The sequence below is a fragment of the Ranitomeya variabilis genome, chromosome 1 (genome assembly GCF_051348905.1).
Source record: "Ranitomeya variabilis isolate aRanVar5 chromosome 1, aRanVar5.hap1, whole genome shotgun sequence".
Classification (NCBI taxonomy): Eukaryota; Metazoa; Chordata; class Amphibia; order Anura; family Dendrobatidae; genus Ranitomeya; species Ranitomeya variabilis.
The window spans coordinates 509,162,150-509,179,240 of NC_135232.1; the positions used below are offsets into that span (position 1 = coordinate 509,162,150).

The 17,091-nt window shown below is 43.9% G+C and overlaps 1 protein-coding gene across 2 annotated transcripts in view; it reads right to left on the reverse strand.

Moving 5' to 3' along the window:
• The window catches only part of CPAMD8 (C3 and PZP like alpha-2-macroglobulin domain containing 8), a 500,517-nt gene that overhangs the window by 279,069 nt on the left and 204,357 nt on the right, over nucleotides 1–17,091 (reverse strand). For both annotated transcript variants that reach the window (XM_077253153.1, XM_077253145.1), the window contains exons 4-7: nucleotides 4,161–4,326; nucleotides 4,022–4,074; nucleotides 3,764–3,781; nucleotides 3,360–3,414 (exon numbers count right to left, since the gene is read on the reverse strand). In XM_077253153.1, the coding sequence (XP_077109268.1) occupies nucleotides 3,360–3,414; nucleotides 3,764–3,781; nucleotides 4,022–4,074; nucleotides 4,161–4,326 (292 nt within the window). The remainder of the gene's footprint in view (nucleotides 1–3,359; nucleotides 3,415–3,763; nucleotides 3,782–4,021; nucleotides 4,075–4,160; nucleotides 4,327–17,091) is intronic.

Sequence of the window (17,091 nt, forward strand, 5' to 3'; positions counted from 1 at the left end):
TACCAAAGAATTTGTGTTTGCAATAATTTTCAGGAAGAAACTGAGTATTATCTGACAGAATTGCAGGGGTTTCAATACTTTTGGCCATGACTGTGTATATGGTTGCAGCCAGACAAGCACTGAATGGGAGGTATGTGTCACCGAGGTGGCTAGCCTTTAGCCTCAGTGATGTAGGATTCAGATACGAATGCCCCAGTACAGCACAAATAGTGCAGAGAAATTTTTTTTAATAGGCCTGGATTTTGGGTCCGGGTTTTAGGAACGACTGGAAGAGCTGGGCGGGATTGCACATTCCCATTTTCCTATCCAGGCTTTTCAGCCCATTTAAAAGCTTGCTGAGCTGTCTCTCTTATTGTCTGGTAGTAGAGGTGAAAACACTAGTGTTATCTTGGTCAGTTACAGCTAAGAGTGACTAAGCATAGAGACCTCTGTAAACAAGAGGAGTCCATACCTCTGAGAGACTGTTTTACTTTATGTTAAACTAGCTGAAGAGCCCGGCATTGCCTGGGCATAGTAAATATGTGTGGTTAGTTATAGCTCCTCATTTCTCTTATTTTCCCATAACGCCTCTCATTTTCCCCCTCACATCTTTCATTTTCCCCCTCACATCTCTCATTTTCCCCCTCACATCTCTCATTTTCTCCCTCACACCTCATTTTCCCCCTCACTCCTCTTATTTTCCCCTCACTCCTCTCATTCCCCCCCACTCCTCTCATTCCCCTCTAACACTTGTAATTTCGACATCACATCTGTCATTTTCTGATCACTCCACTATTTTCCCTCACTACACTCATTTTGCACTCACACCTTTTCATTTTCACCTCACACCTCTCATTTTCCCCTCAGTATATACATGTTTGTCATCTCCCTTATACAGTATATAGTATACACCTGTATGTCATCTCCTGTATATAGTATATACCTGTATGTCATCTCTCCTGTATATACCTGTATGTCATCTCCCCTGTAAATAGTATATACCTGCTATATGTCATCTCCTCCTGTATATTGTATATACCTATGTGTCATCTCCTCCTGTATATAGTATATACCTGAATGTCATCTCTTCTGTATATAGTATATACCTGTATGTCATCTCCTGTATATAGTATATACCTGTATGTCATCTCCCCTCTATATAGTATATACCTGCTGTATGTCATCTCCTCCTGTATTAGACCTCGTTCACACGTTATTTGGTCAGTATTTTTACCTCAGTATTTGTAAGCTAAATTGGCAGCCTGATAAATCCCCAGCCAACAGGAAGCCCTCCCCCATGGCAGTATATATTACCTCACACATATACATAATAGACAGGTCATGTAACTGACTGCTGCCGTATTTCCTATATGGTACATTTGTTGCTCTTGTAGTTTGTCTGCTTATTAATCAGATTTTTATTTTTGAAGGATAATACCAGACTTGTGTGTGTTTTAGGGAGAGTTTCATGTGTCAAGTTGTGTGTGTTGAGTTGCGTGTGGCGACATGCATGTAGCGACTTTTGTGAGATGAGTTTTGTGTGGCGACATGCGTGTAGCAACTTTTTGTGTGTCGAGTTGCATGTGACAGGTTAGTGTAGCAAGTTGTGTGCAGCAAGTTTTGCGCATGGTGAGTTTTGCGCTTGGCGAGTTTTATTTATGTGTGGTGCGTTTTGAGTATGTGCAAGTTTTGTGTGAGGCAACTTCTGCATGTGTTGCAACTTTTGTGCATGTATCAATTTTTCCACGTGTGCAAGTTTTGCATGTGGTGAGTATCCCATGAGGTGAGTTTTGCACGTGTGGCGAGTTTTGCGTGAGCCTAGTTTTGCATGTGGCGAGTTTTGCATGTGGCGAATTTTGCACGTGGCGAGTCTTGAGCGGTGACTTTTGTGTTTCGACTTTTATGTGGCGAGGTTGCTGTATGTGTGGTGAAATGTATGCTGAGGGTGGTATATGTATTCAAGCACGTGGTAGTGTGTGGCGCATTTTGTGTGTGTGTTCATATCCCCGTGTGTGGTGAGTATCCAATGTTGGGGCCCCATCTTAGCAACTGTATGGTATATACTCTTTGGCGCCATCGCTCTCATTCTTTAAGTCCCCCTTGTTCACATCTGGCAGCTGTCAATTTGCCTCCAACACTTTTCCTTTCACTTTTTACCCATTATGTAGATAGGGGCAAAATTGTTTGGTGAATTGGAAAGCGCGGGTTTAAAATTTCGCCTCACAACATAGCTTATGACGCTCTCGGGGTCCAGACGTGTGACTGTGCAAAATTTTGTGGCTGTAGCTGCGACGGTGCAGATGCCAATCCCGGACACACACACACATACACACACATTCAGCTTTATATATTAGATTGTTTTGCCACTGAAAGGTCATTTTATTTATTTTACTCATTTTTATAGTGCCAATAATTCTACAGCTCTTTACAGACATTGTCATCACTGTCACAATCTAAATTCCCTATCAGTATGTCTTTAGTTTTCATTTGAAGATTTATGACGTTTAATAAATCTTCAAATTTCACTAAGAACTTTGATACCTGTGCCTACCTCAGAGTGGCATTCCTACAATAGACAGAGAGATAGACAGACAGACAGACAGAAAAAAAATGAGAGGGATGAGAGTGAGTTGGTTGAAATGAGCTTTCATGTTTTACCAACATGTTCTTCTATGAAAAATGTTGGAAATTTTTTTTCAAAGTTAGTGAACATTACATTACTTATACAGTACATGTGAATCTATCCTGTTGTATAGATCATGTTATAAATCTAATAATGTCTTTCATGATGACAGATGTTGCAGAAATCAAGAATGTGACATTAAAGAAGTTGTCCACTACTGAGACAACTTCTTGTCATTCCCCACTCTTGGGCCACGTTAAAATAAAAAAGCCTATACTCCCACTCCTGTGCTGGTGCTATTCCCGCGGTGTCTGCACTTCCATGCTGCTGTTGCAAAATGTGATTTCGGAGCCCAATAGGTGCCGGCGTCAGTGTCCCATTCTCATGTCGAATTGAACATGAAGAGGAAGTCAGGGATCAGCTACAGCCCGGACTTCCTCTTCATGTTCGGTTTGTCCAAAGGCGGGGACAGTGACGCCGGTGCTGATTGGGCACCAGGGTCACACGTCACAACAACCGCATGAGAGCCCTGGGAGCACGAGTGCCAACACCGCAAGAATGACGCCTGCATGGGAGGTGAGTATAGGCTTTTTATTTTATCTGCCCCAAACATTTAGACCAAGAAGGGGTTGTCCTAGTAGTGGACAACCCCTTTAACTAAAACATAGCTGTGCATCTTTGCAAACAAAGAAATGTATATTTTATCTTGTGACCCTTTAATCTGTTGTGTTAATGTATTAATAGATGTTGAACTCACCACAACAGATTGAATTCAGATCCATCCACTGAATAATTCTAGATCCACGTGGATCCTAAAACCAAAAGAGCACCAACACTTTATCTAGAAACAACCAACACTACTATACAAAAGGTGTCAGATGTCCAAAAGGCTGAGTAAAAAGGATTAGGAATGACAGGGACACTGTGAGAAATCTTATAGTCATTTATGGGAGAAAAGCAGAGACCAATATTAATTACTAATAGTAAGAAGGGAAACAGAGCAAGATGGTTTGGGGAATATTTATGGAGGAGGACATACAAGCAGAAGTAGACCAAAGACTATAGAACTATAGACATTTAGTTTCAAAAGAGCTATTTTATAGCTTTTGTAAGAGAAAAAAGTAGCACAATTGCACAATCTATGGATAACTCATTACTTACAATTACATACGCTTCTACCTAAAATAAAAACAAAAGATTTACATGTGAGATAAAACGTCGGAAGTACTGCTGTACTAAGTAATGCACAGTACCGGGTATGCATAAAGTCGGATTTGGATGTTACATGTTAAAGAGAGATAAACAAAAGATGGCAATAGATATAATTAATTGAAAATTATTAGTAAATCCTCTTGAATTTAAAAATATTAGCAAATGCTCTATGTACTTGATTTTCAGAACGTAGCTTCACCATCCTACCTTTTCCTTGGCTGGTCGCAAATCAGGTGTAACCATGTACAGATTGATAAGCACTAAAGACAATGATTAAAATGAAAAGTGAATAAGGAAAAGTTATTTTAAGAAATATGAGATTAGAATTTATACACGTATTTCTTACCTTTTTGTTTGGGTTTATATACTGGTTTGTCAGTCTGTATAAATAAAGATAAACCTTTGCTATCCACAGTAACAGTTGTGGAGTTGTGGAAAATGAATCCGTCATCATTTAAATGACGATTGCCCCAGACCTTCAGGTGAGCTTGTCCTCTCAGTCGAGGTGGAACCTGTGACAGGAGGAAAAATAACAAATGGGAAGTTTTTATGTGCCTTTTTACATTCCAGTAGTGCTTGAAAGTTTGTGTTTTATGTAAAACCACATCAAATTTTCATACAATTTCATACAACGTTACAAAGCTATCTCTAAATAGTTTGGACTCCATGAATCCACAGACATACCAATTGTGTTTAAATGAAGAAAGTTCAAGACTATACTTAAACTCCCAAGTTGTAGACCAACAAAGATGACTCCAAGAGCAAGGTGTATAATAGTAGGTCACAAAGAAGCCCAAGTTAACCTCTAAAGACCTAAAGGCCTGTCTCACATTAGCTAATGTTAATGTTTATTAAGTCTTAAATTCTTAATGTCTTTTAAGTCTACCATCAGGAGGCCACTGAACAACAATGGTGTGCATAGAAGGATTGCAAGAAGAAAGCCACTGCTCTACAAAACGAGCATTGCTGCCTGTCCGTTAGGCCGGGTGCACAAAATCAGGAAGTGGCAGCGCTTTGGATGCAGCGCATGTTCACTGTGTCGAAAGCGCTGCTGTCTATTGAACGTAGGTAAATCCGCATGTGTTCACTGAACCGTGCAGATTCACAGTATCCAATACATTCTATTGGTAAAATTTCTCTTGCGAAGACTGCTGTCTCCACAAGACAAATTGACATGCTGTGGTCTGGAAAGACGCGTCTTATTTCAGTCTCCGCGTGTGAGACACAGGCATCTCTGCATACGTAGTGGACATGGGATTTCTTGAAATCTCATCCATTATGTTGATGTACAATAACAAATTGTATTGTGGTACCGTGTTAGCCAGAAAAATCGATGTGAATACTTTTCTGCCCAGTGATGACAGAAGTATTCTAGGAGTGATACCTTTATTGGCTAACTAGAAAATAATAAGTTTGCAAGCTTTCAGAGCACAGTGGCTCCTTCTTCAGGCAAGATTACAAATAGATTAATAAGAGACAAGCACAACATTTAAAGAATAATACAGGAGGACATTTGTTAGAGGGTGGGAAGTGTGATGAGTCCATAGATAAGCCATGGTAATCCAATTAGGCATTTTCTTACAAATGGAGAAGAAGTGGGAAAAATGTTCTTAGGGTACTGTCACACAGTCACACTTTGGACGCTACGACGGCACGATCCGTGACGTTGCAGCGTCGTATGAGTATCGCTCCAGCGTCGTAGACTGCGGTCACACGTTGCAATCACGGCGCTGGAGCGATGCCGAAGTCCCCGGGTAACCAGGGTAAACATCGGGTTACTAAGCGCAGGGCCGCGCTTAGTAACCCGATGTTTACCCTGGTTACCAGCGTAAACGTAAAAAAAACAAACAGTACATACTTACATTCCGGTGTCTGTCCTCCGGCGTTCTGCTTCTCTCCACTGTGTAAGCACCATAGCCGGAAAGCAGAGCGGTGACGTCAGACGTCACCGCTGTGCTCGCTTTCCGGCTGGCAGGCGCTCACAGTGCAGAGAAGCTGAGACGCCGGAGGACAGACACCGGAATGTGAGTATGTACTGTTTGTTTTTTTTTACTTTTACGCTGGTAACCAGGGTAAACATCGGGTTACTAAGCGCGGCCCTGCGCTTAGTTACCCGATGTTTACCCTGGTTACAAGCGAACACATCGCTGGATCGCTGTCACACACAACGATCCAGCGATGTCAGCGGGTGATCAAGCGACGAAAGAAAGTTCCAAATGATCTGCTACGACGTACGATTCTCAGCAGGATCCCTGATCGCTGCTGCGTGTCAGACACAGCAATATCGTATGGATATCGCTGGAACGTCACAGATCGTACCGTCGTAGCGATCAAAGTGTGACTGTGTGACAGTACCCTTAGTTATCTGGAGTCAGTCTGGTGGAGGTGTGAATTGTATCCATGTAGTGACTCATAAATCTAGGTGTTAAATTGAGTCCTAGTGTCAACGAATTTAAACATATTCATTAGTTTGTATTCCCAAATTTTTCTTTCCCTGTGGTCCTTAAAATTACCTTTTAGTATTAAGACTTTTAAGTCTGTCATACTGTGTCCAGGTCCAGAGAAATGTTTTCCCACAGGTGTGTCCATTTCATTCCTGATTGTGTGCCTGTGTAAATTCATCCTACATCCTACTATGCAAAGACTACAAACTAGGATGAATTTACACAGGCACAGGCACAGCCACTGTGCTCTGAAAGCTTGCAAACATATTATTTTCTGGTTAGCCAATAAAGGTATCACTCCTAGAATACTTCTGTCATCATTGGGCAGAAAAGTATTCACATCATCCATTATGTTGTAACTAGTGTTGAGCATTCCGATACCGCAAGTATCGGGTATCGGCCGATATTTGCTGTATCGGAATTCCGATACCGAGATCCGATACTTTTGTGATATCGGGAATCGGTATCGGGATCGATATTAATGTGTAAAATAAAGAATAAAAATAAAAAATATTGATGTACTCACCTCTCTGACGCAGCCTGGACCTTACCGATGTAACCGGCAGCTTCCGTTCCTAAGAATGAGCGCTTGAAAGACCTTAGATGATGTCGCGGCTTGTGATTGGTCGCGTAGCGGTCACGTGACCACCACGCGACCAATCACAGACCACGACATCATCTAAGGTCTTTCAAGCGCTCATTCTTAGGAACGGAAGCTGCCGGTTACATCGGTCAGGTCCAGGCTGCATCGGAGAGGTGAGTATATCAATATTTTTTATTTTTATTCTTTATTTTACACATTAATATGGATCCCAGGGCCTGAAGGAGAGTTTCCTCTCCTTCAGACCCTGGGAACCATACAGGATACCTTCCGATACTTGGTGTCCCATTGACTTGTATTGGTATCGGGTATCGGTATCGGCGATATCCGATACTTTTCGGGTATCGGCCGATACTATCCGATACCGATACTTTCAAGTATCGGACGGTATCGCTCAACACTAGTTGTAACCTCTGGTTTGATGCTGCATAAGTACGCAGTGCCATATCCGCAGCAATTACTGATCATGTGCATATACCCTCAAAGATTACCTGGACGAGCCAGAAGGCTATTGAAACAATATTACAGCATAAAAACCTCATACTGTCTGTGAAACATGGTGGTTGTAGTATCATGCTTTTAACCTATTTTGCTGAATCTGTACCAAAACAGCGTATCCTGTACAAACCCTGTGTAAGAACCTGAATCGAGGAGTTCATAGGAGAAAACCCACAACGCTACCGAGGTGAAGCAGTTTTATAGGAAGAAGAATTGGCTAAAAGTCCTCCAAGCTGATGTACAAGATTAAACAGATGTAGACAGGGTCGGACTGGGGTGTCTGGGGCCCATCATGAGAATGGACTCTAGGGGCCCACCCTACAGCTACATGCAAATATCTGTCAGTTGTAAAACACAGTAAAGTAAATGTTCAGCACAGCCCAGGGTGGAGGTGCATGAGAATAGGTGCCCAGACCTTAAGATGTGATATAGAATATATACTCAGCACACTCCAGGAAGTCTGATGCAAAATACATACAGTATTTATATTTACAAACGTTTCGGTCTCTAAAGACCTTCATCAGTGTGCTCTATAAATTTTGAGCCAGGGGGTGTGAGCTATTCACTTTTTATATAGATATTGCATCAGGTACTGGAAGTAAACAGAATTAGCTGCTTGGATTAGAAGGCTAACACTGGCCGGTCGAGCGCTGTAAATGACACAAGGAGGGTCTTGGAGGTAGAGGGCTGAACAAGCCGATCGCGCCTGTGGCAGGCTGGAGGATGGGAGAGGAGACGCCAGCATTTCGGAATTGCGGTGGATACCGCGTCTCCTCTCCCATCCTCCAGCCTGCCACGGGCGCGATCGGCTTGTTCAGCCCTCTACCTTCAAGACCCTCCTTGTGTCATTTACAGCGCTCGACCGGCCAGTGTTAGCCTTCTAATCCAAACAGCTAATTCTGTTTACCTCCAGTACCTGATGTAATCTCTATATAAAGGGTGAATAGCTCTCACCCCCTGGCTCAAAATTTATAGAGCACACTGATGAAGGTCATCAGAGACCGAAACGTTTGTAAATATAAATACGGTATGTATTAAACACCCCCCTTTTGCATCAGACTTCCTGGAGTGTGCTGAGTATATATTCTATATCACAGTTGTAAAACACAGGCGGCTTCTGCACATCTACTGTGCGCCCCCATAACTTGGATGTATAATTATGGTAGTTTACGTTATTGGGGTTCTTTGGTTAAAACAAGTTATCACCGATCCATGGGCTCCATAGGATAGGTTGGTCACTTAGGTCCGACCATTAGAAACTGCACCAATCGGAAGAATGAGGAAGTTTTATCATTGATAGGACACTTATCCCATTTTAAAATGGAGCGGCAGGTGGGATATCTGACAGCAGCTCCATTCATTCTCTATGGGGCTTCTAGAAAAAAACAAGTGAAGCCACTGAGGGAATGAATGGATCAGTGGTCAAGTCGGACATGCCACTCCAGTCTAATGATGATAAAAAGTTCCACATTTTGCTGAATTGGTCTAAGTAGTCAGACCCCATCAATCAATACGTTATCACTTATCCTGTGGAGAGATGATTACTTTTTTTCACAGGAAAACCCCTGTAAGTGCATCTCTGCCACTATGTACCAAGTATCTAATCTCTAAAGGAAAAAAGAATCTTCTCCTAATTAATATCAGAGAGAAAAAAATGACCGCCATACACAACACAATCCCCTATACCTCCAAGACCAATACTACCACATGCAGGAAGAAATACCACCACACCATGATCAGACCACATAGTGACCGAATAATACTACTACTACATACAAGGGACAAATATCACCACACCGTAACCAGACCACATATTACCACCACATAGTGACTGAATAATATGACATATTACCAGCATATAGGGACCAAATAATACCACATACAAGGAGAAATACTGCCACACCGTGACCAGACCACAAATTACCACCACATATTGACCAAATACTACAATACAGATCGTGAATACAAACCACAATACTTTCAAGACTGGTATCACCACCACTGACATTATACACAGTACCTCTGTATATAGTGTCAGTGTACAGGTAATACAGTGATCACCAGTGATATATACACAGGAGCTCTGTATATAGTGTCAGTGGACAGGTAATACAGTGATCATGGGTGACATTATACACAAGAGTTCTGTATATAGTGTCAGTGTATAGATAATACAGTGATCACCAGTGACATTATACACAGGAGCTCTGTAGATAGTGTCAGTGTACAAGTAATACAGTGATCATCAGTGACATTATACACAGGAGCTCTATATACAGTGTCAGTGTACAGGTAATACAGTGATCACCAGTGACATTATACACAAGAGCTCTGTATATAGTGTCAGTGTACAGGTAATACAGTGATCACCAGTGACATTTTACACAGGAGCTCTGTATACAGTGTCAGTGTACAGGTAATACAGTGATCACCAGTGACATTATACACAGGAGCTCTGTATATAGTGTCAGTGTACAGGTAATACAGTGATCACCAGTGACATTATACACAGGAGATCTGTATACAGTGTCAATGCACAGGTAATACAGTGATCACCAGTGTCATTTTACACAGGAGCTCTGTATAGAGTGTCAGTGTACAGGTAATACAGTGATCACCAGTGACATTATACACAGGAGCTCTGTACACAGTATATAGTGTGTAGTGTGCATATACATGTAATACAATGCAATGACTCACCAGTGACGTCTCTAGTTGAAGTCTTTCATCTTCCCTTTTCTTCTTCAACCAGCACAGACCGCTGTCACTTCTTCCAGCCAGGACTTTCCTCTGCAAAAAATAACACACAGTCATCAATAGCTGATCGCTTCCAGAGCACTTTCCCCACTTTTTCCATGACTTCTACACTACGTCAGATGAAGAAGAAAAGCGACGTAGTGCCGCCCTGCACAGTAACAGGACCTCCCTTTTGTTCCATGGAAAACAGTTTCTTAAAAAGTAAATTATATTACAGTAGTAATAATGTCCCTAATTGGACCCTAAAGAAATTATGTTCCCCACTTGTCACCATAAACTAATATAGCATGCTCCTCATTCTGGCCCCCAAACAGTAATTAAGTCCCTCATTCTGGCCCCCTTTATTTATAGGGAATTTGTCACCCCAAAAATCGTATATGAGCTAAGGCCACCGGCATCAGGGGCAATACTTTGCTCTGCCCTCAACAGGGCAGACAAAGTACATCTGTGCCTGAGCCGCGGCAGTAAGACAAGAAGAGGACGTCATCGCATGAAGATGGGAGGCGCTGGACCCGCACCGCGACGCCCATCGGACCGGACCGCAGCGGGACCACCCCTGGGTGAGTATAATATAACTTGTTTTTCTTACCTTTCAGGTTACATCGGGGGCTTATCTACAGCATTACAGAATGCTGTAGATAAGCCTCTGATGCCGGTGGCCTTAGCTCATATGCGAATTTTGGGGTGACAGATTCCCTTTAATAATGTCACACAGCCTGGCCCCCTATATTTTTTAATAAGCCCCAGCCTGGCCCTCTTTATTTTATAATATGCTACAGTCTGGCCCCCAATGTCCCTTGTCCAGCCTGGCCCCCCAGATATCCATCCCGCTTCTCCAGCTATACATACTGGCCCTCATATGTCCCTTGTCCTGCCCCACCATATATCTATCCTGGACCCCCATATATTCTTCCTGGTCCCTTGTCTTGGCTACTCCATATATCCATCCTGGCCCCCCATATATATCCTTCCTGGCCTCTTGTCCTGCCCCCATAAATCCATCTTGGCCTCACATATATGCAACCTGCACCCCCCATATATATCCATCCTGGCCCCTCCCTATATATTTATCCTGCCTCATCCCATACATATGCATCCTGGTCCCTGGTCATGCCACCCTACCCCATAAATCCATCTTGGCACCCCATATATATGCATCCTGGCTGTATCATATATATGAATCCTGGCTCCCCATATATCCATCCTGGTCCCTTGTCCTACCACTCCCCCATGTATCCATCCTGGTCCCCCATATATGCATTCTGGCCCCCTCATATATATCCATCCTGCCCCCTATACATCCATCCTACCCCCATATATCTATCCTGACCCCCCCCTATATCCATCCTAGCCGCCTCATATATGTATCCTGACCCGCCATATATATGCATCCTGGTCCCTTGTCCTGGCCCCATAAATCCATCCTGGCCCCCCATATATATGCATCCTGGCTCCCCCATATAACCATCTTGGCACTCCATATATCCATCCTGATCCCTTGTCCTGCCACTCCCATATATCGATCCTGGCACCCTCCATATGTGTATCCATCCTGCCCCCATATGTGTATCCATCCTGCCGCCCACCATATGTGTATCCATCTTGGCCCCATGTCCTGCCTCTGGCCCCCGTATGTGTATCCATCCTGCCCCCTGTATGTGTATCCATCTTGGCCCCTTGTTCTGCCCCTGGCCCCGCATGTGTATCCATCCTGCCCCCCCGTATGTGTATCCATCTTGGCCCCTTGTCCTGTACCTGGCCCCCGTATGTGTATCCATCCTGCCCCCCCACTGTGAGAGAGAGAGAAGAAGAAAACATTTTCTTACCTTCCTGCTCTCCCGGCGTCGGCATCCTCCTCCTCTGCAGGTCGGCGCGCACATACTAACATGGCCGTCGTATGTGACACTGACGTCATACGCTGGTGATGACGGGCGCACACTCTTCAGTTGATCGGGACATGCGCTGCAGCGGCTCAGGTAATGAACGCTGCGTGCGCGACCCTGCACATACACGGCCTGCGCTTTTAAAGGACCAGTGCCCCTAAAAACCGCGGACTTTTTTTCCCCTTTCTTCTTCTTCTCCTCCTCCTCTTCTGCCCCCAGAGATAAGGGCCCACTGGGGGGAATCCGCGGCACCCCGCCAGACCAGTCCGACCCTGGATGCAGTTATTGCTAGACAAGAGGGTCACGCCAGAACTTGAAAGCAAAGGTTCACATACTTTTGCCACTCACAGACATGTGATATTAAATAAGTTTCTTCAGTTAAAAACTGAAAGACTAATATTTTTGACTCATTTGCTTGCTGCAGTTTTAGTTCAAATTTTTGCAGAAATATAGTAAGTTCTGAAGGGTTCACAAACTTTCAAGCATCACTGTATTACGTGAGCGTTGGAATTTATATGTATGTGGTATTATGTCAAAAGAAAAGAAAAATGTTTTGGTGCAGAGTTATCCAGTTGGAAAAAGATTGTTTGGATTTAGTATGAGAAACAAAATATTAATCTTGTAGTTAAGATATCTTTTAACCCCTTCATGACCCAGCTTATTTTGACCTTAATGACCTCGCCATTTTTTGCAATTCTGACCAGTGTCCCTTTATGAGGTAATAACTCAGGAACGCTTCAACGGATCCTAGCGATTCTGAGATTGTTTTTTCATGACATATTGGGCTTCATGTTAGTGGTAAATGTAGGTCGATAATTTCTGCGTTTATTTGTGAAAAAAATGGAAATTTGGCGAAAATTTTGAAAATTTTGCAATTTTCACATTTTGAATTTTTATTCTGTCAAACCAGAGAGTTATGTGACACAAAATAGTTAATAAATAACATTTCCCACATGTCTACTTTACATCAGCACAATTTTGGAAACAACATTTTTTTTTGCTAGGAAGTTATAAGGGTTAAAATTTGACCAGTGATTTCTCATTTTTACAACAAAATTTACAAAACCACTTTTTTTAGGGACCACCTCACATTTGAAGTCAATTTGAGGGTTCTATATGGCTGAAAATACCCAAAAGTGACACCATTCTAAAAACTGCACCCCTCAAGGTGCTCAAAACCACATTCAAGAAGTTTATTAACCCTTCAGGTGTTTCACAGCAGCAGAAGCAACATGGAAGGAAAAAATGAACATTTAACTTTTTAGTCACAAAAACTTGACCACGAAAGTTGTTGTCCAATTTGTTCTGAGTACGCTGATACCTCATATGTGGGGGTAAACCACTGTTTGGGCGCACGGCAGAACTCAGAAGGGAAGGAGCGCCATTTGACTTTTTGAATAAAAAATTGGCTCCAATCTTTAGCGGACACCATGTCGCGTTTGGAGAGCCCCCGTGTGCCTAAACATTGGAGCTCCCCCACAAGTGACCCCATTTTGGAAACTAGATGCCCCAAGGAACTTATCTAGATGCATAGTGAGCACTTTAAACCAACAAGTGCTTCACAGAAGTTTATAACGCAGAGCCGTGAAAATAAAAAATAATTTTTCTTTCCTCAAAAATGATTTTTAGCCCAGAATTTTTTATTTTCCCAAGGGTAACAGGAGAAATTGGACCCCAAATGTTGTTGTCCAGTTTGTCCTGAGTACGATGATACCCCATATGTGGGGGTAAACCACTGTTTGGGTGCACGGCAGGGCTTGGAAGGGAAGGCACGCCATTTGGCTTTTTGAATGGAAAATTAGCTCCAATCATTAGCGGACACCATGTCGCGTTTGGAGAGCCCCGTGTGCCTAAACATTGGAGCTTCCCCATAAGTCACCCCATTTTGGAAACTAGACCTCCCAAGGAACTAATCTAGATGTGTGGTGAGCACTTTGAACCCCCAAGTGCTTCACAGAAGTTTATAACGCAGAGCCATGAAAATAAAAAATAATTTTTCTTTTCTCAAAAAATTTTTTTTTAGCCCTGAATTTTTTATTTTCCCAAGGGTAACAGGAGAAATTTGACCCTAAATGTTGTTGTACTGTTTCTCCTGAGTACGCTGATACCCCATATGTGGGGGTAAACCACTGTTTGGGCACATGCCGGAGCTCGGAAGTGAAGTAGTGATGTTTTGAAATGCAGACTTTGATGAAATGCTCTGCGGGCGTCACATTGTGTTTGCAGAGCCCCTGATGTGCCTAAACAGTAGAAACCACCACAAGTGACCCCATTTTGGAAACTAGACCCAAAAGGAACTTATCTAGATGTGTGGTGAGCACTTTGAACCCCCAAGTGCTTCACAGAAGTTTATAACGCTGAGCCGTGAAAATATTAAACACGTTTTCTTTCCTCAAAAATAATTTTTTAGCCCAGAATTTTTTATTTTCCCAAGGGTAAAAGGAGAAATTTGACAACAAGAGTTGTTGTCCACTTTCTCCTGAGTATGCTGATACCCCATATGTGGGGGTAAACCACTGTTTGGGCACATGCCGGGGCTTGGAAGTGAAGTAGTGATGTTTTGAAATGCAGACTTTGATGGAATGCTCTGCGGGCGTCACATTGTGTTTGCAGAGCCCCTGATGTGCCTAAACAGTAGAAACCCCACACAAGTGACCCCATTTTGGAAACTAGACCCCCAAGGGAACTTATCTAGATGTGTGGTGAGCACGTTGAACCCCCAAGTGCTTCACAGAAGTTTATAACGCAGAGCCGTGAAAATAAAAAATCATTTTTCTTTCCTCAAAAATAATTTTTTAGCCCACAATTTATTTTCCCAAGGGTTACAGGAGAAATTGGACCCCAAAAGTTGTTGTTCAGTTTCTCCTGAGTACGCTGGTACCCCATATGTGGGGGTAAACCACTGTTTGGGCACACGTCGGGGCTCGGAAGGGAGAGAGCACCATTTGACTTTTTCAACGCAAGATTGGCTGGAATCAATGGTGGCGCCGTGTCGCGTTTGGAGACCCCCTGATGTGCCTAAAAAGTGGAAACCCCTCAATTCTAACTCCAACACTAACCCCAACACACCCCTAACCTTAATCCCAACCCTAACCACAACCCTAACCCCAACACACCCCTAACCCTAGTCTTAACCCTAATTCCAACCCTAACCCTAAGGCTATGTGCTCACGTTGCGGATTTGTGTGTGGATTTTTCCGCTCAGTTTTTGAAAAATCTAGAGGTAAAACGCACTGCGCTTTACCTGCGGATTTACCGCAGATTTCCAGTGGTTTTTGTGTGGATTTCACTTGCGGATTCCTATTATGGAGCAGGTGTAAAACGCTGCGGAATCCACACAAAGAATTGACATGCTGCGGAAAATACAACGCAGCGTTTCCGCGCTGTATTTTCCGCACCATGGGCACAGCGGATTCGGTTTTCCATAGGTTTACGTGGTACTGTAAACGTGATGGAAAACTGATACGAATCCGCAGCGACCAATCCGCTGCGGATCCGCAGCCAAATCCGCACCGTGTGCACATAGCCTAATTCTAACCCTAATTCCAACCCTAACCCTAATTGCAACCCTAATTCTAACCCTAATTCTAACCCTAGCCCTAAGTGCAACCCTAGCCCTAAGTGCAACCCTAAGTGCAACCCTAAGTGCAACCCTAACCCTAAGTGCAACCCTAAGTGCAACCCTAAGTGCAACCCTAGCCCTAAGTGCAACCCTAGCCCTAAGTGCAACCCTAAGTGCAACCCTAGCCCTAAGTGCAACCCTAAGTGCAACCCTAACCCTAAGTGCAACCCTAAGTGCAACCCTAAGTGCAACCCTAGCCCTAAGTGCAACCCTAGCCCTAAGTGCAACCCTAGCCCTAAGTGCAACCCTAAGTGCAACCCTAAGTGCAACCCTAACCCTAAGTGCAACCCTAACCCTAAGTGCAACCCTAAGTGCAACCATAAGTGCAACCCTAAGTGCAACCCTAGCCCTAAGTGCAACCCTAAGTGCAACCCTAACCCTAAGTGCAACCCTAACCCTAACCCTACCCCTAACCCTACCCCTAACCCTACCCCTACCCCTAACCCTAATGGAAAAACAAAAATAATTCTATTTTCTGTATTTTATTATTGTCTCTACCTATGGGGGTGATAAAGGGGGGGGTTATTTACTATTTTTTTTATTTTGATCGCTGTGATAGAACTTATCACAGCGACCAAAATGTACAGGAACGAATCAGCCGGCCGGCAGATTCGGCGGGCGCACTGCGCATGCGCCCGCCATTTTCCAAGATGGCGGCGCCCATGGAGAAGACGGCCGGACACCGGGAGGGACATCGGAGCTAGGTAAGTATGGGGGGGTGGGATCGGAACATGGGAGGGGATCGGAGGACCGGGGGATCAGACAGGAGGACCGGGGGAGCGGACAGGAGGGAGGAGGGGAGCGGACAAGAGATCGGGGCAGAAAGGACGACTGGGGAGGCGATCGGTGGGGTGGGGTGGGGGCACATTAGTGTTTCCAGCCATGGCCGATGATATTGCAGCATCGGCCATGGCTGGATTGTAATATTTCACCATTTTCATAGGTGAAATATTACAAATCGCTCTGATTGGCTGTTTCACTTTCAACAGCCAATCAGAGCGATCGTAGCCACGTGGGGGTGAAGCCACCCCCCCTGGGCTGAAGTACCACTCCCCCTGTCCCTGCAGATCGGGTGAAATTGGAGTTAACCCTTTCACCCGATCTGCAGGGACGCGATCTTTCCATGACGCCACATAGGCGTCATGGTTCGGATTGGCACCGACTTTCATGACGCCTACGTGGCGTCAAAGGTCGGGAAGGGATTAATGGCTAACTGTCACAATTCCTCCACTCAGAGTGTCTGGGGCTCAGTCATGGACAGCTCTATCATCTTATCCTGTGCTGGTTCGTGCTGAGCTGTCAGTGCTTTGATTGACAGCTCGGTTGACCTATCTGAGACTGTGAGGTGCAGAGATTTCCACAGGTGCTCACTGTTCTTAGTAATTGCCCAGCTATTTAGGTGTGCTGTCTGGCCCAGATCACTGCCAGTCAACAGCTTATGCTAGGTTGGATAGACCCATTCAAATTGTTGC